General features: G+C 30.7%; 8 protein-coding genes across 17 annotated transcripts; 2 read left to right on the top strand and 6 right to left on the bottom strand.

Annotated features, from left to right (window-relative positions):
* Positions 1–91: 91 nt before the first annotated feature.
* Positions 92–9,204, bottom strand: Hipk (Homeodomain interacting protein kinase). 6 transcript variants are annotated; one of them, XM_075822651.1, is made up of 9 exons: positions 9,181–9,204; positions 7,617–8,034; positions 7,280–7,548; positions 6,494–7,216; positions 6,251–6,427; positions 3,251–6,177; positions 2,802–3,190; positions 2,423–2,736; positions 92–2,348 (listed from the first exon to the last, which is right to left on the bottom strand). In XM_075822651.1, the coding sequence occupies exons 2-9, from the start codon at positions 8,023–8,025 to the stop codon at positions 1,518–1,520; spliced, it is 6,039 nt and encodes a 2,012-aa protein (XP_075678766.1). In that variant the 5' UTR covers positions 8,026–8,034; positions 9,181–9,204; the 3' UTR covers positions 92–1,517. The 6 variants fall into 6 exon arrangements, with proteins under 6 accessions (XP_075678766.1, XP_075678760.1, XP_075678755.1 ...); XM_075822645.1 differs by lacking the exon at positions 9,181–9,204 and adding an exon at positions 8,606–9,158; XM_075822640.1 differs by lacking the exon at positions 9,181–9,204 and adding an exon at positions 8,610–9,158.
* Positions 9,205–10,571: 1,367 nt separating this feature from the next.
* LOC113798418 (uncharacterized) lies at positions 10,572–13,454 on the top strand. The gene is made up of 4 exons (XM_027348955.2): positions 10,572–11,609; positions 11,688–11,873; positions 11,940–12,929; positions 13,016–13,454. Exons 1-4 carry the CDS (start codon positions 11,403–11,405, stop codon positions 13,163–13,165), a joined length of 1,533 nt encoding a protein of 510 aa, XP_027204756.1. The 5' UTR covers positions 10,572–11,402; the 3' UTR covers positions 13,166–13,454.
* Positions 13,455–13,523: 69 nt separating this feature from the next.
* LOC113798421 (uncharacterized) lies at positions 13,524–15,050 on the bottom strand. Its single transcript, XM_027348962.2, has one exon. It carries the CDS (start codon positions 14,939–14,941, stop codon positions 13,697–13,699), a length of 1,245 nt encoding a protein of 414 aa, XP_027204763.1. The 5' UTR covers positions 14,942–15,050; the 3' UTR covers positions 13,524–13,696.
* Positions 15,051–16,665: 1,615 nt separating this feature from the next.
* LOC113798393 (uncharacterized) lies at positions 16,666–17,746 on the top strand. The gene has a single exon (XM_027348924.2). The coding sequence runs from the start codon at positions 16,675–16,677 to the stop codon at positions 17,692–17,694; it is 1,020 nt and encodes a 339-aa protein (XP_027204725.2). The 5' UTR covers positions 16,666–16,674; the 3' UTR covers positions 17,695–17,746.
* Positions 17,747–17,813: 67 nt separating this feature from the next.
* On the bottom strand, positions 17,814–18,252 carry LOC113798394 (uncharacterized). Its single transcript, XM_027348925.2, has 2 exons — positions 18,097–18,252; positions 17,814–18,029 (listed from the first exon to the last, which is right to left on the bottom strand). The coding sequence occupies exons 1-2, from the start codon at positions 18,241–18,243 to the stop codon at positions 17,814–17,816; spliced, it is 363 nt and encodes a 120-aa protein (XP_027204726.2). The 5' UTR covers positions 18,244–18,252.
* Positions 18,253–18,471: 219 nt separating this feature from the next.
* LOC113798423 (uncharacterized) lies at positions 18,472–20,927 on the bottom strand. Of its 3 annotated transcripts, XM_075820279.1 has the most exons (5): positions 20,540–20,927; positions 20,247–20,322; positions 19,666–20,185; positions 19,262–19,587; positions 18,472–19,186 (listed from the first exon to the last, which is right to left on the bottom strand). In XM_075820279.1, exons 3-5 carry the CDS (start codon positions 20,016–20,018, stop codon positions 18,699–18,701), a joined length of 1,167 nt encoding a protein of 388 aa, XP_075676394.1. In that variant the 5' UTR covers positions 20,019–20,185; positions 20,247–20,322; positions 20,540–20,927; the 3' UTR covers positions 18,472–18,698. The 3 variants fall into 3 exon arrangements, with proteins under 3 accessions (XP_075676394.1, XP_075676390.1, XP_075676385.1); XM_075820275.1 differs by having other exon boundaries at positions 19,666–20,322; positions 20,596–20,927; XM_075820270.1 differs by having other exon boundaries at positions 19,666–20,322; positions 20,645–20,927.
* A 153-nt stretch (positions 20,928–21,080) lies between these two features.
* Positions 21,081–21,893, bottom strand: amrt (TM2 domain-containing protein 2 amaretto). The gene is made up of 2 exons (XM_027348965.2): positions 21,468–21,893; positions 21,081–21,402 (listed from the first exon to the last, which is right to left on the bottom strand). Exons 1-2 carry the CDS (start codon positions 21,832–21,834, stop codon positions 21,095–21,097), a joined length of 675 nt encoding a protein of 224 aa, XP_027204766.2. The 5' UTR covers positions 21,835–21,893; the 3' UTR covers positions 21,081–21,094.
* Positions 21,894–21,970: 77 nt separating this feature from the next.
* Positions 21,971–24,226, bottom strand: LOC113798428 (RNA-binding protein Rsf1-like). 3 transcript variants are annotated; one of them, XR_003474891.2, is made up of 5 exons: positions 24,012–24,226; positions 23,799–23,945; positions 23,677–23,733; positions 23,029–23,377; positions 22,255–22,419 (listed from the first exon to the last, which is right to left on the bottom strand). XR_003474891.2 is itself a non-coding variant. In XM_027348969.2 (4 exons), exons 1-4 carry the CDS (start codon positions 24,224–24,226, stop codon positions 22,296–22,298), a joined length of 543 nt encoding a protein of 180 aa, XP_027204770.1. In that variant the 3' UTR covers positions 21,971–22,295. The 3 variants fall into 3 exon arrangements, 1 of the variants encoding a protein (XP_027204770.1); XR_003474892.2 differs by lacking the exon at positions 22,255–22,419 and adding an exon at positions 22,637–22,952; XM_027348969.2 differs by lacking the exon at positions 23,029–23,377 and having other exon boundaries at positions 21,971–22,419.
* Between the last annotated feature and the right edge of the window lie 151 nt (positions 24,227–24,377).

Below are 24,377 nucleotides of genomic sequence, written 5' to 3'. Positions count from 1 at the left end.
GAAAAAAATTCTTGCGCAAGCACAATAAAGAGCGCGCGAAAAAAGTAAATTTTTAAAAACCCAAAAAATTTTTTGCTACAAAATGAAAATATTCATTATTTTTTTTGTTTGAAATTTTATTAAATTCATTTTATCATCAATAGGATATGTTCATGAAACGACAACAACAAGTGAAATTCGTGTTGCGATGATGATGAAGATTTGACATAGATTTGCGAAAGTGAAAAAAAAGAATCAGAATATCAGTGTTGGTTTGAATTTGTATTTTCTTGTTTTGTGTTTTGAACTTTTTTTTCTTTTTCAATAATATCATCATAATAATTATTTTATTTACAAAATTTTTTGTTGAAATATTTTTGTTCTTTTGCACATATATTCTGTTGTTGTTGTTGTTTTGTTTTGTTTTCACCTGAAAAATATATATTAGAATATAAATAGAGAATGGACACGCAAAACCAAACCAAAAAAACTGAAATTCATTCAAATTCATAGACAAAACAAAAAAAAATGGACAAAATTGCTGACTCAAACAAATGTTTTTTTCCTCTTCAAATATATTCACTTTAACTTTTGTAAATCTTTTTGCTTATTCATAATTAATGATGATAATGATAATGATGAATTCTCTTGAATAAGGCCGAACAAATGAAGAAAAAAGAAAAGATGAATTCAAACGATGATTTAGGAAAATCTAATTATTCAATGAATGAATGAATGAATAAATGTACCGGATGAATGTAATGTATTCAATATGTGTGTGTGTGTGTGTGTTATATCATTTACAAGAAAAAGGAAAAAAGAAAAATTACAAAATCATAAAAGAAAACTAATTTTGTGGTTACGCGTTTTGTGTGCACATGTGTGTGTGTGTGTGATCAATTCGATTGATCATATCGAACATCTTCAATATATAAATAATGAATGTTTCTTTGTTTGTTTAAATTGTGAAAAACACTAAAAATTGTGTGTATGTTTGTGCATCAAATTGAAATTGTAATAAATCAAATGAAAACTAGAATATTTTTTTTTTGTTTTTTTTTCTGTAATTTTTGTTGTTGACATTTCACAATAAAGATGATGAAGAATTTGAGCATGAAATTTTCTGTTTCTGGTTTTGCTTTTAGAGTTTCATTTCCATATGTTTCTATTCAAGTTCACCAAATTTCCTTGAATCATTATCAGTGTAATGAAATGATTATTATAAAAAATGATGGTTGGAGAAAATTGAAGAATGATAATTGTGATGATGATAATAGCGATGAGAATCATGGATATAGAAATTCAGTCAATTTCATCAGACCATATATAATAATAAGGAAAATATTTTATGTTTATCAGGGCCCTGTGTGTTTAGAAATATTAGAAGTGATGGGGATAAACATTCATTATGGAAATATTGTATTTGATGATTAGCGTGAAAAGGCAAGAAAGGTGTACAAATGATGATGAACTGAATGATAATGAGAAAAAGGCAAGATGCAAAAAATAGACAAACAGAAAGATTTATCACACTACATTCATTCAGCAAAAAGCTGATATAGATTCTGGTATTGGGCTGCAACTGCTGCTGCTTTTGCAGCCGCTGATGATGATGATGATGATGATCCACTTGCTTGTTGTAGCGGATTATATGCAGCAGCGGCAGCAGCCGCTGCTGCTGCTGCCGCATAATTAGATTGTGTGGCTGCTAATCGTATGGCAGCTGAAACCATTCCACCACCACCATGATGAACATGAGAATTATGATGCGATTGTGATGATTGTGATTGCAAATGTGCCGGTAATGGATTTCCTGTACTGTTTGGCCGGCCATGATGTTGTTGTTGCATATGATGTGCACCATGACAATAGACGGCTTGAGAGCCTCCTGTTGAAGAATGTTGCAAATTTGTTGGAATATTTGCTGCTATGCCCGAAGATGAAATTCCAGACATATTGGATGGATGATTATGTTGTTGTTGTTGTTGTTGATAATGATGATGATGACTTTTACTATTGCTATGAGAATTATGATGTGCCGGTGGTGGTACTGGTAAATTCAATGATAAAGATGATGTTGATGTTGAAATGTTTTGTGTGGATGAAAGTTTACCACCACCACCACGTTTTGATGAACCTTGTTGTTGTTGGGCCATCGATGATGATGATGACGATGAAGTTGCAGAATATACGGCTGCTGCATAATCACGATAAATTAAATTATCAGAATTTGTTGGTGGTGGTTGTGATGGTGGTGAATACAATGAATAATGTGAATTGGATGCACTCAATGGAGATAATTGTTGTTGAGCGACGGCAGCAGCCGTAGCTAGAACAGGATTTCGATTAAAATTTGAACCAGAATATTTCTATAAGCCAAAAAAATAAATTATTGAAATTGTTAATCAAGGTCAAATGAACAATAAACTATTGATGATTTTACCTTTGAATGAGAACCAGGTGAAGAAAATTGATATTGTTGTGGTTTTGGTGTTACATCTAACGATGTTTGTTCATCATCATAATCATCATCATAATTTTCCATTTTTGCATGTAGATTAAAATCTGATCGATGATCCCAATGATTTAAACGATTTAATGAAGCAGAAGTACTTGATGTACAAACATCTTCATCATTAATAATCATTTCTTGTTTAGTATTAATAATCGAATGATGTGGATTTTCATTAAATGATTGTTGCTGTTGTTGTAATGAACGATTTTTGGCAAGAATTCGTTTTTTTTGTGAAAAATTTTCTAAATGGATTGAGATTAATAAAATCTATATTAAAAAAGGACTTTGCTTATGGAAACACACTAACCTAATTCAGGAAATTCCATAATCGATGAAGTAGTTGTATCAGCAGCCGCTTGTGAAAGCGAACTATTATTATTATGAGGATTTTTAACAATTGCTGATGTTGAATATGAATGTATTAATTTTGATGTTGGTTTCATTAAATTTCTTTGATGATGATTATCAAAAATAAATGATGATGATTTATTGATTGAACAACCACCACTATTGTTTTGTCCAAAATGTTGTGCAGCATATGATTCAGCAAATGTTTCTTCGGGTGTTAATGCTACAGTGGTGGTTGAATTTACCGAATTTACAGAAGTATTTTGATTTATTGATGATGATTTATAGCTATTATTATTCGAATTTTGATTGCATTTTTTACCAGTTATATTATTATTATTTGAACTACTAAATCAATAAAGGTAATTTATTAAACACAAAACAGAAATAAAATAAATTTACACAAACCTTTGATCCATAAGTTTTTCATCATCTGAATCACTAATAGTAATAACTGAAACAGCCGGTGATGGTGTATCTTCAATAGTAATGGTTTGATTTCCATCATGATTATGATGATGATGATGATGAATATTACTATTACCATTATTTGATTGATTATTAAGCCATGATGAACTACGTGATAATTGTTGTGAATTGATTTTTAAATTTTGATTCAATATCATCGATGATGAATGATGTGGCTGTTGTGATGATTGTTGTTGTTGTTGATGATGATGATGAGGATGATGTTGTTGTTGGTCGAACGATGAACCGCGAAAAATTTGATTTCCATTTGGTGATGGAGAATTTGACAATGGTAAATGATTCATTTGGTTCATTTGTGGTTGATCAAAATTGGCCAAATCAAATTGATTGCGAATTGTCAAATCTTGTAGCCATTTATGTTGTGGAGATGATTCCTTGGCTCTCTTTTTTACTGGTGAAATATGCTCTTTTATTTTCAATGGTTTTGTTGTTGCAAAAAGATTATTGTTGTTTTGGATCTGATGATGAGGATTTTGAATTAGATTGACATTTTGTGCCATATTGACAATCTGTTGTTGTTGTTGTTGATTACTATGATGAATAGCTTGATTACGTTTGGTTACTATGTTAGAAGATGTTGAACAACCAGAACCAGAAATGTTCGGAAATATCGAATGATGATGATGATGATGATGTGCTGAATTGGATGCTGAAGAATGTTGAGCACCCGGTTGAAATAAATGATTCGGATTATTTAGATTAGCTGATGACACTGATACACAATTCGATTGATTGGTCGAGTACTGATTTGGATGATGGGTATTATGGATCGAAGTAGCCGATGTGATCGATGATGATGCAGCAGTAGCAGTTGGTTGTGGTACACCACTACTAGCCGCGCCTGCTCCACCACAAGCAGCAACAACAGCATTCCATGGATTAGCTACACTTGCTGCCGCAGCCAAAACATTAGCGGATTGAATCAAATTCGAACAATTTTGATGATTACGTAATTGTTCATAAATTGATGTTTGATCAGCAGCAGCATGATGAAATTCCATCGGTAAAGCTAGAGCAGCTGCAGCTGCTGCTTGATCTGCAGGTAACATTCCAGCTCGTTCTGCCATCATAATCGATCTGGACCAAGCATCAGCCGCAGCATCAGTCAACGGTTGATGATGTTGATGTATACGACCAGTAGTGGAAGCTTGAAATTGTTGCCATGCGGATGGCATAGCAAACATCGGTTGATGACGTCCAGCAGCACCAGCTGAATTCGTTGCAGCCGATGGCCAACCAGTAGCATTGGCTGCTGATTGTATCGCTGCGGCAGCAGCTACAGTGTTAGCCAGGTTCGGATTTGTCAACAACATTTGACGTCCATTTTGTTCGGCAGCAGCGACAACTGAAACTGGAACATATTGTTGACCACCAGTAGCTGCTGCGGCTGCAGCCATCTGAGTAAAAAAGGTAGCTGATGGCTGAAATTGTACGGCCGCAGCCATTGGCATCATTGCTGCCGCAGCACTTGGATGATGTTTACCAGCCGGTGAATAAGGATTCGAGCAAAGTATTGAAGGCATACACAATGAAGAGGCTCCAGGAACAGCAGCAGCAAATGGATCTTGGGCCGATTGAGAGGCAGCAGCAGCGCCAGCTGCAGCAGCAACAACTGCCGCACGAGCGACTGCCGCATATGGATTGGAAATGGCTGCGGCACGAGCTATAGCAGCAGATTGTTGTTGATGATGATGGTTTGATGTACGAGTTGATTGATTTGCTTGACCTGTGACAGATAAATTATGTGGACCAGGATAGAAATTGGCTGCTGCTGATGGATGAAATTGATAGGCAGCAGCAGCAGCAGCACTTGCCGCAGCAGATTGGACACTATTATTGGCTGTCAAATGATTATTAAACGATATGGCTGCCGAAACAGCATTTGCTGCTGATGGTGAATTAAAATTATTGGCTATAATGGCCATTGTTTGATGACCAGATGAAGCAGCAGCTGCAGCTGCTGCTGTTGCTGCATTCAAACCACCACCAGTATTCGGATCATAGCCAACACCTACTTGATGATTACCGACAACATTTGAATTGTGTCCATTAACGACCAATGATGATGATCCCGATGAATGATGATGATGATTAGTAGTAGTAGTAGTAGTAGTACCACTATGATTGAATATACGACGACGACAAACTTCCATCATTTTGGCCGATGATAAAAGAATTGAACAATTCTGAAAATCAATTAAATGATTCAAAACAACAAAACTATGATTCAATGCTTCGCCAGGCGTTATTCGACGTTCCTGATCTAATGTTAACATTCGTTTCAATAAATCAATAAATTCACGACGATCAGCTTTTTCGGCAATCAAATCTAAACCATCCAATTCGGTTGGAACATTTACCTGTGCCATATCGTCCAAACAATTGAATATGTATTTCCGTGCTTCTTTCGATGGAATACTAGTTTCTCCTTCATGTTCGTCCGGTGATTTCAGACGCCAAAATGGATAGTTTGAATTTGTTTCACGGCAAAAAAATCTAGTAGTTTTTGTAGCCTGATTCAACATATGTTCATTTGGTAAACCTTGTGTTTGACAAATATAACGAATCTGATAATATTCAGATGATCCAGGATATAATGGCCAACCAAGAAATAGTTCGGCAATAACACAACCTAATGACCACATATCGATTGCTTCACAAAATGGTAGACCAAGAATAATTTCCGGTGCACGATAATAACGTGATTGAAGATAAGTTGAACAAACTGCTTTTGAAACATGTGAAGCTGAACCAAAATCAATAACTTTCACTCGAAATGGTTGCCGTACCGGATCACAAAGCATAATATTTTCAGGTTTTAAATCAGCATGAATTAGACCAAGTTGCTGTTATTTTTGATATTGGAAATTTGTAAATTAAGAAAAATATAAGAAATGTTTAGAGAATTTCACCACTTACTTTGAGTTTTAGAAGTGCAGTCAAAACTTGATGCAATATTGGACGGATAAATTTTAGTGGTAAAGGACTGAATTTATTCTGTTTTAAAAAATCATATAAATTTTGTTCCAACATTTCAAACACCAAACAGGTATGATTCTTGTGCGTAAAACATTCATATGCTCGAACGAAATTCCACTAGAAAAACAAAAAAAGTTAATGAAATTCAACTATAATAAAAAAAATTTGAATCAATAAATATACTTCGTCTGCATTTTCCTGGCTTAATCGATGAAGTATGCTCACTTCAATCTGTCCTTGTCGAGCATACGATGGATGATTTTTCAAAATTTTGATTGCAACAATTTCATTTGTTCCTTTTTTCCAACATTTTGTTACTTGGCCGAATGTTCCACGACCCAAAAATTCCAATACTTCATAATGATGATTGGCCGATTGTAATACTTCATGTTGAACCAATTGATAATCTCCCTCGGAATTCGAGGAAGATGCTTTTGAAGTTGCTGGAGCCGTTTTGATTATTGTTTGATGATTGACAATACCACCAGTATTAGTAATACTGGTAGCTGTCAATGCTGTTGCTGCTGTTATAGCTGGACAAACAATTGCTTGTTGTAGCAATAGATTCGTTGATGAATCTTTTTTATTATTTAAAAAGAATTGTTGTTTTTGTTCAACAATTCTGTTATTGTTGCCACCGCCGACGCCGCAGCCACCAATACAATTTTTACCAATAACAAATGTTGTTTTGGATGATGAATCGTTATTAAACGAATTTCGTCTTGTAATTGTTTGTGTATTAAAATTTTTACTGACACTACGATTAATGGATAATAATGATGATGGTTCATTGTCATTATCATAAGAATGATTATTATTATTATTTTGATGACTAATTATATTATGAGGATGATAATATTTTCTTTTCAGCTGTTGCTGCTGATATTGTTGTTGTTGTTGCAAATTCTACCAATTGGGAATAAACAAAAATCAATGATAAAACTACATATATATGCGTGATAAACTTACTTGTACATTTTGATATTTTTGTTTCAAAGAATATTCATCTTTTTCATCATAATTCAAATGATGATGATCATTATCATTATTTATTTTTTCGTTATCATTATGATTGTTGATGATTGAATGATGGCTATCATACTTGTGGTGGTCATCATTTGTTGATCTAGTTTCACTATGAATTGATGATGATCCACTTTTATTCAATGATGCATTAGTAGTTGTTGTTGTTGTTGAAGAGATATCTTCAACTTGATTAACCACTAATGATAATCCTACTAATAAACACCAACAATAAATATTATTATTATTTTAAAAATATATTTAAATTTATATAACCCCTAACCTTCTTCATTAGCAGTTTGATGATGATTTAATTCATTGATAATTAAATCTAAACGACGTCGTTTATTTGTTGTTGTTGTTAACAATGGTGAAAGTTGTTGTTGTTGTTCTTGTAAATGATGATAATTATTATTCACAATATTCGGTACAATAAATGCACTTTTAATTGAATCGTTTTCATCATCATCATCATCATTATCGTTATTATTATTATTATTATTGTCAAACGTTATATATGATATTTTTTGAATATTTTTTCTATTAATTCTTCTATCACTATCATCAACATTAATTAAATGATTGATATTTCGGCTGCTGCTATTGCTCACAGTGTTGTTTGTTGTCGTAGTCGTCGTCGTTGATGGTCGTGTAAATATCTCTTCTTCACCTCGATTATTATTATTAAGCATTACAGGTTACTATTATAAATTCAAATTATAAAAAAAAATTACAAAATTTTAAAATTCTTGATTCTTATTATTGATTTTTTCAAAAACAGCAAAAAAAGTTACCAAACAACAAAATCCATATTCTTCTCTCCCCTAAATAACATATAAAACACAGGTAAAATTTTGGAGCAGGAATCAGATAATTTTCAATATCAAACGACAACTACAACCTCATCTTTAATAATAAAAACAACAGAATAAAATGTTGGCAAAGACGTCAAAACCAAAAAAAACCTATGACGATATTAGCAAAACTGAGAAGGAGTATTTAGTAACAAAATGAAAATTGATCGTCGTCGTAGTCGTCAAAAATAAAAATAATGACGACGACTACGATGAAAGCCGACAGTATTTCTTTCTTTTCTTTTTTTTTTTTAAAAAACAAAAATCATCTCTAATAAATCTTTCCAACTGAAACCAAAAAAAAACTTTATAAACATTTTCAGAAACAAAAATACGCATTTACTTTCTCTCCGTCTCCCTTTCTTCATGATAATTTCTCAACATTCATTCATTCATTCATATAATGAGATAAACTTACTTACTTTTTCAATTCGGATATTTCGTATTCGGGTTGTGATTCAAACAAAAAAAACGAAAAAATAAACCAAAAGAATATTGGTGATTTGGTGATATTTAGGGGTGTTTAGTGGGGATTGGTTGGGTAGAAATATTCGAACGCCAAAAAGAAAAAAAAATCACAAATTCGAATGTTTTCAAAAACGTTCGAAAAAAAATATTCTTTTTTTTGCGGAAAATTTTTTTTATTTTTAATTTTTTTTTCAATTTTTGTAAAAAAGAAAATTATCACAAAATGCAGAAACAAACACCAACACACACCGAACACAAAACACCATCAATCAAAATCGAATTTTCATTGTTTGTTTTTGTTTTGGTTGTTGCAAAATTCAATCAATATTCACCAGACAAACACACAAACAAACAACAAACATTCAGGGTCCACCGAAATATTCTCGAAAGAAACCAACAAAAAAACAAAAATCCATTCTTTTTTTGCAAAATTCAATACGAAATCATCATCAAAAATGTGTGTCTGTGTTGCTCAACAACAACAACAACGACGAAAAACTCAACAAAAAATTAAAAAGAAAATACCGTGTCCAACAACAGCAGCAGCAGTTAGTGGAGAGAGAGACCAACCGAACAAACAAATATGAAAAAAAACAGACGTATAATTCAAGTTAGTTTTTGATGATGGAGAAAGAAAAAAAAAGACGCACAAATACAGACGTATTGCTCTATTGCAGTGATTCTCAACCAGTGTGCCGCGGCACACTGGTGTGCCGCGAAATTCTGAAAATGCAACTGTTATATATTTAAAAATTCTAAAATTGTGCCGCGACAACAAAAAGGTTGAGAATCACTGCTCTATTGTGTCTGTATATACAGGATTGTAACGTAATTTTATATGTGAATGGTACACAATATACTATCGCTATATATTCAAAATGATGATATATCGATGTTGTAAAAAGGAGATTTATTTATCACATCATCATCATTCGCAGTAAAACTCACCACAATCGCAATTTCGTATATAGAGGTTATAGAAGAAAATATTGTCAAACAAATGAGACAAAGAGAGAGAGAAGCAGACAAAGAGAGAGTTTGGTTCCAATTGGAACCAAACAATGTTTATTTTGTTTGATAATAGATGGTAGTATTGTTGTTTTTTTTTGAATTTTTAAAATGCGGGAATTTTGAATTTTTTTTTTTATCCATCAACCTAACCTCACTGTACTTTTCATCATAATCATAGTCATCAACCTAACCTAACCTAACCTCACTCTACTTTTCGTCATATAGTTATAGTCATCAACCTAACCTAACCTAACCTCACTGTACTTTTCATTATAATCATCAACCTAACCTAACCTAACCTCACTGTACTTTTCATCATAATCATAGTCATCAACCTAACCTAACCTCACTGGACTATGACCTGGCTGTCATACCGGAACCAAACTAAACAAAGAAAAAAACCTAATTCTACTAAAAGACAGAAAAAAAGATTTTCGTTAAAGAAAAAAAAATTTTTACAATCAAGAATGCGCTTGCGTGTTACTAGCGGTTTAAAAGAAAGAAAAAAAATCATGCATATAATTTCTCTTTCTCAAAATCTTTTTGTTGAGAATTTCGAATCACAAGTAGCCGTATACATACTGTATTATACAGTCAATTTTCGTTCTTCATCCATCCATCCATCCATAATAATCCACAATAACATAAAACAAAACAAATCTAAAAAGAAAAAGCGAAGAGAATATACTGTATATATCGTCGATTTTACATTTAATCTTTTTTCTGTGTTGTGTGTTGCTGTGTGCACAGCAGACAGTTTTTTCCATTTTCATTTTCGAATCAATTTAATTTTTTTCCCCTTTTTTCTTTTCTCTCTCTCTTTGTATCACACCATATATTTCATTATTTTCGTGAATAACAACAACAAAATTATAACCAAAAAAAAAAAAAAAAACCAGCCTTGCCAGCAAAAATAATAATAAAAAACAGCAGCAGCATTGTCTCTGTTTATACAGACAGCGATACTCATCATTTGGCAAAGCGATTTTGTTTTTTCCCCCCACCACCACCACCACCTTTTTCTCCTTCTTTCCATCTCATTCTCAAGGCTGTTGTTGTTGTTGAAAGAAAATTAAAAGATTTTTTTTTTATTCAATAAATATAGATCTACTACAACAACAACAACATCGAAAATCGAAAATCGAAAAAAGACAAAATTCATTCGATTTTTTTTTTTGATTATGTGATTTTCATCATCAGTTTTCAACCCTTCTTTTCCCAAGATTAGATTATTTTTAATTGTGAAAAATTGAGTATGCTGATCATTTGTAAATCTCAAATCTTTTGTGGTCCAACAAACTGTTGAATTCTTCGTTAAAGAAATCATCTTCGTTCAACCCAAATGGTTGAATGTTTTTTTTTGATTACATTTTTTTGATTATCGATTCGATTTTGATGGTGGATGTGGATGGAAAAACCTAAATATACTCTCTCTCTACTCTCATATATCTACTTGTTTTGTTTTTTTCGATTTTCTGAAAATTGATTTTTTTTGTTTGTTTGAACTCCATCAACGAAACGAAACGAAAAAAAACGCCATAAACATACACACTCGCACACGCACAGATGCTACTTGAGTAAAAGAAATTTTCTTTGTTTGTTTGTTTGTTTGGTGTGTGTGTGGTGAAGAATAATCATTCAGTAAAAGAGGAACTCATCGAACACTTCGAATCCGCGAATAAAAACTTCGAAACCGCAAAAAAACTTCGAAACCCGAAGCAAACCATAAACATAAAATGACTTTACAATCAAAATTATCAACATGTCATTGTTTAAATGTACAATTAATACATTCATTGGAACAACAACAATGTGAACAACAACAACAACCATCGTTTGAAAAAATTTTAGAATTATTAGGACGACAACAGCAAGATAACCTGCTGGATAAATTCCTGAATAATTCAAAATTGATAAAAATTATTCCAAACGGAATTCAAATTGTAAATATGCTTTTAGAAAAAAAAACATTAACCCTTGATTAACACTTAATGATTTTCTCTAATTACTATGCTTTACAGAATTATGAATATCTTTGTTTAAAACGAATTATCGATAATAATTTACAAATATATTTTTGTACTGTTTGTGAATTGGAAACGCATGCTATTTTTATATCAAACTCAAAATCATCGTCATCGTCAAATCAATTCATTAGTGGAAAGGAGGAATCATCGTTGATTGCTTTTGTCAATTCTTCTTTGTTGGTAAAGAAATATTTTAAAAGTTTTCCTTTGAAAATAGCTAATTCTTTCTCCCTATTCATTAAACAGACGGATGAAAAAATAATTTCCGAATTGAAATTATCGAAAAATTATTCACCTGCATTAGGAATTGTATTACCGGATCATTTGTTGACTGTCAGTTATGCTGTCAACAATCAATCAGATTCTGATTCTGATTCAAAAACTAATCAGGAAAATACATGTTTTCTACTTTCAAATTATATACAAGAAGATATAAGCGATAAAATTCGTTTATTTTTGAAAAAAGAAAAATCCAATATTCAAGAACGTATAAAATGTTATTCAATGGAACAGGAAAAACAATTTAAACATCTTTATCAATCAACAATAATGAATAAGAATTTATTTTTACGTTTAATTGAAACAATAAAAATTCATCATAATATTGATGATAATAACAAAGAAAATTTACAACAACAACCATCGATTCAACCATCGTTTGATCAAACATCGATGAAGATCATTGCCGGAACAAAGGATTTTTTACCAACTACGAAATCAACAACAACGAAATTGAATGAGAAAAAAAATTCCGATGAATTTGATTCAATATTTGATATTGATGATTTGGATGTTACTACTGGCATTGGTGATGGCGGTGGTTCATTATCAATGGAATCGTTTGATGTTGTTCGAGCCAAACGTAGTGATGATCAAGTCGAAATAGGTGAAGAATTGGTCAATGATGATGATGATGATCTAAATGATGAACGTCGTGATAATGTTTTTCCATTAAAAGAATCATCAAATCAACAATATTCATCATCATTACTTAATAATAATAATCAAACATCAACTTCCAATATGATTGATAATGGTAATGATGATGAATTTTATCGTTCTTCCATTTCTGGTTTACCAATTTCTTCTACTAATGCTACTACTACTAATGATCATCAAAAATTTCAACGAGATTTTTATTCTCATAATCAACAACAACAACAACAACAGATTGCAAATTCTTTACCAATTCAAATACCACATTTTGCTAGACGAAATGAACGTGAAATTGAAGAGGTAAGGAGAGGATCATTTGTTTTTTTTTTTTGAATGATGAAAATTCATTCTTTGATCATCATTATCATTGATTATTTTATATACAGAGTTTTCGAATGAATCCCGGTGAATCAATGGCTGATTCAATAAAAAAAATGGCACGTAGTGTTCGAAATGAAATTGATATATTTGATGATCGACCACGTAGACGTTTAAATACTGGTGATCTTATTAAATCAAGAAGATTTTTTAATTGAAAAATTCATATTCGCGAATTATCGTTGATTTGATGGTGGTGATTGATTGAACACAAGGAACGTTTGCACGTACTGCGTGCATATTTTTTTTTTAAATGATATTTTTTTTGTGTCACCCCTTTCTCTCTTTGGTTATTTTTGTTTTCATATTTTTTCTTTTTTTTTAAATTTTCATCTTTTCTTCCTCTCCACACATTTTCGAAATCGTTGTTCGTTGTGTGATTTTTTTTTGTTTTGTTTATCACCATTATTATCATTATATTTTTGTATCATTTTTTTTCTGGTCAAATTTGTTTGTTTTTTTTTCTCATCGTAAAAACAATGTTTTGTGTGTTACCACACACTTGAATAATAATCATTATTATTTGAAAATTCAAAATACAGAATTTTTATTTGCAAAAATTTTTTAAAAAATTATAATTTTTTTAGACAGGCGCGCAGCATTTGAATATGTTTGTTGTTTGTTTTCCTTCGAATCAAAATTTTGACTATTTCCACCTCTTTCTACCGACTCTTGTCTTTTTTGGTCAATCAAACATTTGTTTTTAAATTTGATTTTATTGATCTTGATTTAGATGATTTTGATGATAAACGTATTGATGGTGATCGTTGTCTTATCCATGGTTGTTGTAATTCTTGTTCAGCTAAATTATTATTATTACTACTACTATTAATATTATTATTGTTACTGTTACTATTTATTGAACAAAATGATGTTGTTGTTGATGATTTTCGGCTACTATTTTTTGATCGACGTGAATTTCTTCGTTGTTGTTGTTGTCTGCTAGAAAAACGTCGTCTTGATGAAAAACGTGGCCGTCGTCTACGATTTAAAAATGATGAAAATCCATTACGTCTTCGTTGAAAAAATCGATTAATTCTACCTCCTCTTCCTCCACCTCTTTGTTGATTATAACGACCACGACCACCACCACCACGACGACGTGAAAAAAAACGTCGACGACGACGAAAACTTGTTTGTTGTTTTGGATAAATACCAAACATTTCAAATAAATTTGATTTTGTTGATGATGATTCACCTGTTGTTGATGATTGTGATTGATAACTACGGAAATAATCTTGTATTTCGGTTGGTTGTCGTTGTGATTGCCATCGTGGTTGTTGTTGTTGTTGTTGTTGTTGTTGATTACCAGGATAATTTGAAAATTTTTGCATCGGACTACGGGGGGGATTTTGAACTTCAAATTTATATTTTTCTTGTTGTTCATTCAAAATTTGATTCAATGGACCTAAATAATTGGAAAAATCTTTTGTATTTTGTGTTTTTATTCGATCTTGGCTTTTGGTTGGTCCAAAACCACCACCACCACCACCAGCACCTCTTGATGTTGGCGTTGTTGTTTTTTGTTGATTTTGAAAATTTGGTGAATAAAATGGACTGGTTCTTGAACCATTATTAATTTGTAATGAATTTCTTAAATTTTCTGTTAATGATGATAATCTTGTTTGTTCTTGTTGTTGTTGTTGATTTTTAATTGATTTTATTGATTTATCTCTAATCAATCCTGTTAGCGATGATTTTAATGATTTTAATTTTGTTCTAATATTAACTTTAACATTATCTTTCATTTCGGCTGACATTGAACCCGGTTCTTTACCTAACATTTTTTCTAATTTTTCTTGTAATTGTTGTTGTAATTTAGCTGCCATTTGTTTAGCATCATCTTCAGTTTTTTCATTTATACAGATACGTAATTGTATTTTTTCCGTTGAAAAATCATCCGATATTTCTGATTGACTGATTGATTGACTCATTTTATTGATTCAATTTGGATTTTCTTTTAACACAAAATTAGATTCTCACACGAAGAAAAGGTATCTTTGGTATATTTCCAAACTAAATCGACTTTTAATTATAAAATTTATTGAAAAATTTTAATGGAAAATTTCTGGTATTTTATAATTGTAATTAACAATTGAAATGAAAAAATCAAATCATATGATTTTCGAATTCGGGGTGTTTTTTCGTTTTGTTTTCCGTTTAATTTAATTAACCCCCACCGACGACAGCAACAATCAAAAATCCAAAACTGATCAATGGACAATGGATTTCTCTCAAGGTTATTCATCGCTGGAATATATTTATATATAAAAAACCGAGATGATACCTGCATCAAATCATCGATAATCAATCAATCATGTTGCTACATTTTTTCATTATAATTTCCATATTTCTAATTCAATTACCTGAATCATCATCGACAGGTGGTAATTCTTTTGTAAAACCGGATGATTTTGCAAAATATTGTATGCAAGGTGAAAATGATTTAGTTAAAAAATGTCAACAACAAGCATTGAATGATTTTTCACCAGAAAAACAAAATACAACCATAACAACATTATGGGAAAGTTGTTGTTCACTTTATGAAGAAATCCGATGTTATGAAGCTAATGCTGATCGTTGGTGTTCACCAGTTATTGCATTCGAAGTTAAATCCTATTGTCATGATGTTTATTATAAAGTTAATATTGGTATTTGTCGTAATATTTATTGGGATATGTATTGTCGAAAAAATCATCAACCAATACCTGTTTATAAATCACATAAATTTGTTCGTTTACCATATGCATCACCACAAGAATCTGAATGTATAAATCGTTTAGAGAATATTACAACCGAGGCATCATCGTCATCAATTAATCAAAAGATTGTTAATGAAAATCTTATATCAAATTGTGAAGATGAAATTTTAAAACGTTATGATCCATTTATGGAAAAAAATTGGAATGCAAATGGTGATCAGGTTTGTTGTGGAATGTATGAATTAATGAATTGTATTGATAAACATGCAAGGAAATATTGTACCGGAATTGAACAACGAAAATGGTCTGATTATATGCATCGAACATTAACAAGTTTTTCATCATTAACAATTTGTAAAAATAATCCATATAGTAAGGATAAATTACAACAATGTCTTAATGGAAATCAAAAAAAATCATCAACAACCACCACCAGTCCTTTGGTGATAATTTTAATCATGTTTATCGTAGGAATTGTTATCGGTGGAATTGTTTATGGTTTTATTCAATATAAAAAACAACAACCTGGTGGTGGTGGTGTATTTAATGCAAAGAATTTTTTTCGATTATAAAATTCTATTAACAAAGCAAATCTAGTGGAGAAAATCCCAAATTTTGTTTTAAATGTCAAAATTTCATTACATTTTTGTATTTTGTAAAATTAAGACGTCAAAAATTGACACAACGATTGATATTTGTGGATGAATAAAATGTCGAATTTTATCAACAAACCAAAACAGAACAGAACAAAATGATTGTGCACTGAATAATAAGCAAACAGACAAAGTAAATATGAATATGGATGGGCAATATCCGTTTTGGGCAATATCTATCTCTCTTGCTCTCAATATTCTACCATTTCACATTTGTCATTTTTTGTCAGTCGAGTAAAATTCAATCAATAAAGTTTTTCATTATTCAAACTCGTGTTTTCATTTCTTTTCCACGAAAAACAAAAAAAAACAATGAAAAATTTGAATTTTTCCCACGCAATTATCATATTGATCATGTTGATGATGCAAAATATTGACCATTGGTCATCGCCATCACCCTCATCAACTGCAAATGCTATGGCACAGCCATTGGATAACATCGATAATCGCTTCAATGATATTGATGATAATGGTGGTGATATCGTTCAATCCAGAATCAAAACCAAAACAAAAACAAAAACAACCAATGATAAATGTGAAATAGAAATAATAACTAGCGGTAATTGTTTGGTAAATAATAACCCGGTAAAACCGAAAATAATACTGCATTTAAAGAATCGACCATCATCATTACAATCACCAATGGAAAAAATGCAACAAAAAATTGAAGAAGAACAACGAAAGCAACAACAACAAAATCATCAATCATCAGATGAATATAAACAACAAATTTTATTTGAATTTTCATTACAACTAATAAAACATATGAAATATGAATTTGGTAATCAATTAAAACCATTGATTATCGATCAAATACAAACAATTCAATTACGTAATTATGGTGTTGGTGATATTTATGATTTAAAAATTTATGGCTTGGATGAAATTGTACCGATAAAAGAATCAATTCAAATGTTAAATTCATTAGAATCATCAATATGGACATTTAATCAAACATTTTATGTAATGAATATTACAGCAAATTTTAAGGCTGATATTAATATGGATGAAAAATTTTTTATTAAACAATGGAATCTTGCTGTTCAAATTGAACAATGTAAATTTCATTCACAATTTGTATTGGATTTTAATCAACAGCGATTGTTTACGAATTCATTGCGAATAAAATCCTTTGAAAATTTTCGTTTAATATCCGAATCACTGACATGGCCATTCAATGAAATTGTTTCGATGATTGTCCGAAAAGAGAAACATTTTATCCGACAAATTATTGAAGAATATTCGGAAAAATATTTAAATATGACATTGAATAATACTGTGGATATGAATTCTATACTAGAAAAAATTTTTAATAATAATAATCAAGAATAATTAAACAAGAATTACAAACAAACACCCAGAGATATTATAATTTTTTGTAAATAAAAACTAATTAATAAATTCATTAAAAAAAAAAAATTTGCCTCGCTGGTAGCGAATGTGTTAATTTTTCACACGAAAAATGTAAATGAAAACCATGTTACCAATGAAACAATGATAGAAATCGAATCAATCAACCAAAAATTGTAACCAACATCGTTGTTGTTGTTTGATGAACAAACTTCAGAATGATATTTAAATCGTGAACAATTATTACGTTGTAAAATGATTGCATCAATGGTCATATTGTTAACGATTGCCTGAAATTCAAACAATGTACATCCAGTCTGTTTGATTGATTGATAAATCAATGGAATTAGATTTGGAAAGAAAAGAATTTGTCAAGACACTTACCAAAGCAGCCTGTATAAAACATTCATATACTTGCCAATTAGCACAACAAGTACTTAACCGTGATGGTACAAAATAACTATGATTTAGATTCCAATTTTGTACTGCTTGTTCACTACATGGTTGTATTTCATCAATAATTTTTGTCATACATTGTTCAATATAGTAAAAATTCGAATTGGAATTTAAATTTGATTCGACTAACGAAACAAAATGATGATGTATATCAATAATATTAACAATAATTATTATCATTATTATCATTGATGAAGATTTGAAAAATATTCTCTTGAACAATGACATAATTCGGTTAACCAGATAAACGACGAATAATAATGATGATAAACGAATGAATGAATGAAACTGAATCTGGACAAATCTCGCGAGAAAATCAAGAAAATCTGATTATTAATTTATTTATATATCGATCAAATGGTAAATAATATAAATGATAAATGGTAGGTATATTAATAAAAAAAAATACAAATACAAATATGAAAATGAAGAAAATGATAATTCATCCATGGAAATGAATGAAATGAGATGGTATCGATTTTTTCAATTGATATTTTGGATCGATTTTTTGGCATTGGACATTCAATCATTCATTCTCTTCTTGCTATGTTTGAATTCTTTTTTCGATTACGATTTCGATTACGTTTCGCTGTTGTTCTGGTTTGTTCATTGTTTGCTATCGAAACATTATGAATCGATGATGATTGTTGTGATGAATTGGAAATTTTCATCAAAAATTTCTTACAACCATCATTATTTTTTACTTTACGAATAGCTTTTTTGATTTGTGCGGTATTTTTTTGCCAACTTAAAGCTAAAATGACCTGTAAATCATTCGGGTGATCATTACCACGACCAATAATAATAAATTTTTCTCTATTTGATTTTATTCGATTAGGCAATGTTCGATTCGTAATGTTAGATTCTACATTCTGGTCATCATTCGAATCAATTATGATCATTGATTTATTTATATTCAATGCAAATGGTAATGGCACATTTAATGTACCAAATATTGGTTTGAATTTTTTTACTCGTATACGATTGTTACGTATTTGATTTAGGCCAATTTTGATTACTAAAATAAATGAATGAAAAAAATGGAAGATTTTTTTTTATAGCCAAAAGTTAATTGACCGAAAAAAACACTTACCCCAATCCGAATTGCAAATAGAATTCATTAATTTTCGTTGAAATTGTTCCATTTCGGTTCGATTATTATTTGATTGATTGATTTTGTTGTTGTTATTGCCACGAATCGATGATTGACCAACAATATGATTTATTGATTTATCGGTTGTTGTAGTTGTCTGTTGTTGTTGTTGTTGTGATTCGATACACATATTATTTTCAATTGGAAATAAATTACATTGCATCATTGGTGGCCATTGATAACCATGTACCAACATTGATGGTTCACAATTTCTACGTACATTTTCACATAATGATCTACATGGTGGTATTGTTTGATCCAGGCATCTATATCGAAACCAAACAAAAAACAAAATCAGAAAATTGAATACTAAAAAACCCTTCGTTAACACTGAATGAACTTACACAGGACTAAATAATGAACAAAGAAATAATTTTGTATCTGGATGGCAACCAATTCTCAATAATTGTAACCATGAACTAGATTGTTCAATAATTTCATTAATTGTTTCATGTAAAAGTAGATTTGGTAGACGCATTTGTTGATATTTAATACCATTACACAGTGTAAGATTGGCAGGAATTGGAACGCATTTTGGTGGATTGGCAAATGTTTGATGAGAGCGACTAAATGGTGATCGAATCAATTCAATATTATCCGTATTATTTGGATCCCATATAAATGTATTGGCCATTGAATTATTGGCCAACATTATTGCCAGTAATGACAATAAAATTATTGTTGTTGTTGAAATCATGATTGATTATATAATGATGGACGATTGTTGAAATGAATTTCGAGAGATTTAAAGATTCATGTCATCATGATGATGATGATGATTTTTTACATAAACAAACCAAGCAAATATGTTGATGAAAAAGATGTTTTTTTCTGGAAATTTATATCACCGGTTGGTTTTTTTTTCTGGTGATAGTAGTTTATTAAACTAAACAAAACAAAACAACCAAAATGTATACAAACTAACAGAAAATGATAAGTTGAGTTTGCTGTCGTCGATGATGAACTGTTGTTTTCATCGTGATTTGGATTCTCTCTTATTTCTGCAAAAAATGAAAAAAGAAAAACGTAAATTTAACGTTTTTTGTATACAAAGTCAAAGTTTCTGTTTTTCTGTTTTTGCATTTAATTTCTGATCCCAGATTCCAAGTTTTTTTTTTTCGTTGAACAAAAAACAGAAAACAGAGGAATTATACCCAGTAGCCTTAAAGGACAAAAACAAAACAAAACAAAACAAACAAAAAAAAAAATTGAAAAGACCTCCTGCAGACGATTATGGATTGATTGACTTGATTTTTTTTGCCAATGGTAATCACCTTATTTAAATCAAAAAACAAACAAAAAACAAAAAAAAAAACAAATTACAAACGTCACTCGCAGAAAGAACGAAACTAGAAAAAAGATCGAATGGAGAGATAGTCGAGACCATTATTTTGGTTCGAGACAGAATCGTGGGTGGTGATGATGATGATTATCCTGCTAAAATGAACGAATCCAAACAACCATTCGAACTTAACCCCAGTTATATTATCCAGGACAGAGTTTTTGAATTCAAATTTTTTATTATTTTGTAAAAAAAACGAAAAAAAAAATTTGGTTTTTTTTTTAATACGTTCGCTACCGGAGATTTGGAAAAACACATAGAACTACAGCAAATAAACGACGCATATATGCGTCGCTGGTAGCGAACGCGTTAATAATATTTACAAATAGAATAACACAACAGCAAAGTATTTGATTTGCGATTGTGTTGATCACAATGATTTTGTTTTGTTTACAAATTTACTTTTGAAAAACAACAACTATTTTTTTCATTCAAACAAAAGGCATCCAATTACTACCATCTTCAGGCATTAGATTACCGGTTATCAATAGAATAATATCGACAATCCACCAAATACCAACACCACCGATTGTTAATAATTTACCGATTGCCGTACCAATATGACCAAGATAAAATCGATCCATACCAAGAAAACCCAATAAAACTGAAAACAATAATGCAGTTATAAAATAATGACCATTATAACGAACACATGGTAATCCTTTACGTATGAATGTTCGATTACCATAACATTCAATAAAACTTAATGCATGACAATATGTTGAACCAAAATAGATTCCTGGATTGAAAAGGGTTAATTAATTGATAATCAATCCAGTTTAGCGAATGAACAAATAAACTTACCATGTTGTCCACCTTGAAATTCAAGACAACCAATATTACCTGATTGTTTGAATGATGTTTCATTATTTTGATGATCAATTAATTCATCACATTCAATAAAATCCATTGGTAAATGATCACAAGGGATATATGGTGATTGTGGTCCATAATTTTTATCCGGACAAAATGAAATTTCACACCAATTAATATTGTCAACGTTGTTCGATGATGATGATTTTGTATGCTGTTGTTCCAATTCTGATTTGGAATTATTTTTCAAAATGTTTATCGATTTTTCTGCCGATATTATCGCTGATTGGCCATAAAATAATAATATCATTAAAATTATCGGATACAATTTATCGAAAGAATAACCGAATGAAAACATTTCTCTGAATGGTGGATCAAATGATCATTATAAACAAACAATTCTTTATTTTTGATGCAAAATAAACTCAACACGACATCTATGAACGGTTATCGTAACTAAGCGCGCGTAAATTTAAAAATTTTTTAAAAACCGAAACAAAAAAAATTTCATTTATTATTCCCACTCTATTTTTTGTTGTTAAAAACTGAAAATAATGAAAAATATGAAGAAAAAAATTATGTCAATGTTCAAACGTACATTGGTATATACCAAATAATTAGGATTTTTTTGTGTTAAAAAACAAAAATGAAGAAAAATAATGAAGAAAAAAAACTAATGGAAAATGGTCTAATTTCCAGTGTAAATCTAATTCGTGAACAAAAAATGTTATGTAATGTCTTGTGATGATGATGATTTCAATGATTTATTGGCCCATGGTTTAAGAAAAGATTTGTCTTTATATGTCCAAAGATCATCATTTATCGTCTTTCACGTGATGGTGAACGAGATGGTGGAGTTCTTGGCCGATTACGTGATGTTGAACGTGAACGTGAACGAGATCGGCTTGGTGTACGGCTTGAATATCGTCGTCTTGGTGGTGACCTACCAATGAACAAACAAGAAACAAATATCATCAAAAAAGAGAATTTTTTTTTAACTATGATTTTTAAGGGAATTATCATTATAAAGGTGGAAATTATGTTATGGATATTGATTATTTTTTGTTTTGAAAATTCAAAAACACATCTCATCTTTGATTTTTTTTTTGTACTATACCGATATTTATGAATGAAGAAGAATAATAATGAGATGTTCAATGAATGAAAAAACCTTTTTTCTTGAACAAATATCGAAGTATCGAAGTTTTTTGTGGTGGTAAATTTCTCGTCGGTCGTAATTCTATTCAAAAAATGATCGAAGAGATAGAATGGGTCGAAGTTTTTTGTTTGTTTTGTTGTTCTGCACTGATGTTATTCGAATATTTAAAATCGGAAAAAAATATCAAGTCATATGTTTCGAGGAAATTTTAAATGATTTTTAGGATGATGATCGTTTTACGCGCATTTTCATCACATCATTATTCAATTCAGTTATAAAGATGTTTTATGTATGTTTTTGGGATACCGAAAAGTGCTCTAAAAAATTAGATTTTTTTTTGGATTGGTTTTTTCCTTAATTTCAGATATTTTTAAAATTATCAATATAATATACTTAATGTTTTTTTCGAAGAAAAATACGATGCATTTTTAAAAAAACAACAATAACAATGATGATGATAGAAAGACGAACCGAATATTATTATCATACGGATCGAAGGGAATCCTATTCAGAAAGAATAGATATTATCCCACGCACACACATCGATGCGATGAATAGGATATAAAGATGCATGCTGACGAAAAAACTGGCGGTCATCGGCGGCTGACCGTTGTCCGCATCATTATTTTATTTCATTTTCAGTTAAATACCGTAGTTCAACAATAATCAAGGAGAATACTGATGTGTAGGTAGTAATAGATGCAAGTAGTAGTAGTAGAAGGGTAATATTAGGTGATATCACCTAAAATTTTTTTCATTTTTTTTGGCGTATAAAAAGGATATATAAAAAAATGGCAAAAAAAAATAATGTGCAAAGAAAACAAGAAAAGAAATAATAAATAAAAAATTATAGAAGAAAAACAAATATGCGAACACTAATTGTAATGAATTGGATTATTAAATGAAAATAACCCTGAAAACTATAGCGAATTATTCAATAATTTGATTAGCAGCAGCAGCAGCTTTGTTTTGTTAATTTTCATAATTTTTTTTCTCACTATATATTAGTAAAACAAAACAAAACAAAAAATATATAAATACCTTGAACGAGATCGTGAAATACTTCGTCGTCTAAAATCACGTCTATTGTTTCGAATACTGTAATTATTAATTTATAAATGTTTAGGAATTGGGGGTTGAAAAAAAATCTTGTTGATGATTACCTTGGTCCACCATAGCGATCAACACCACCACCACCACCGCCGCGATCAAAACCTGGTCCAGGGCCACCACCAAAACGGCGACCACCACCACCTCTTCGACTACGTCCATGAGACATTTCAACACGAACTCGATTACCACCAATTCGACTTAAGGCAAAGATAATGAAGAATAATTTTGATCAATCATTAAACAAATTTAAATACAACACTTACGTTCCATCTAATGCACGAACCGAATCTTCAGCATCACGACTATCTTCAAATTCAACAAATGCAAAACCAGGTGGATTTCTAGCAACCCAAACATTTTTTAATGGTCCAAATTTTGAAAATGCATTTTCAACATCAGTTTTCAGACAATTATCTTGAAGATTACCAACATATACTTTACAATCAGGATTCCAGCTACGGAAACCACGAGCCATCATTGATTAATTGATTGATTGATTGATCGATCGATTGGTTATCGTTATCAAATTAATGATGGAATCCACAACAACAAAACAAAAAAAACAATGAACCAACCCAAAAATCGAATGGCGGATTGAATTGGCTTTGCCAAAAGAAAAAAAAATGGAA

This window comes from Dermatophagoides pteronyssinus, unplaced genomic scaffold, assembly GCF_027571235.1.
Source record: "Dermatophagoides pteronyssinus isolate colony J.1.1.1.1 unplaced genomic scaffold, Derpt_VIB-CSIC_2022.12 sq0001, whole genome shotgun sequence".
Classification (NCBI taxonomy): domain Eukaryota; kingdom Metazoa; phylum Arthropoda; class Arachnida; order Sarcoptiformes; family Pyroglyphidae; genus Dermatophagoides; species Dermatophagoides pteronyssinus.
This window is presented reverse-complemented; position numbering and strand designations above follow the sequence as displayed.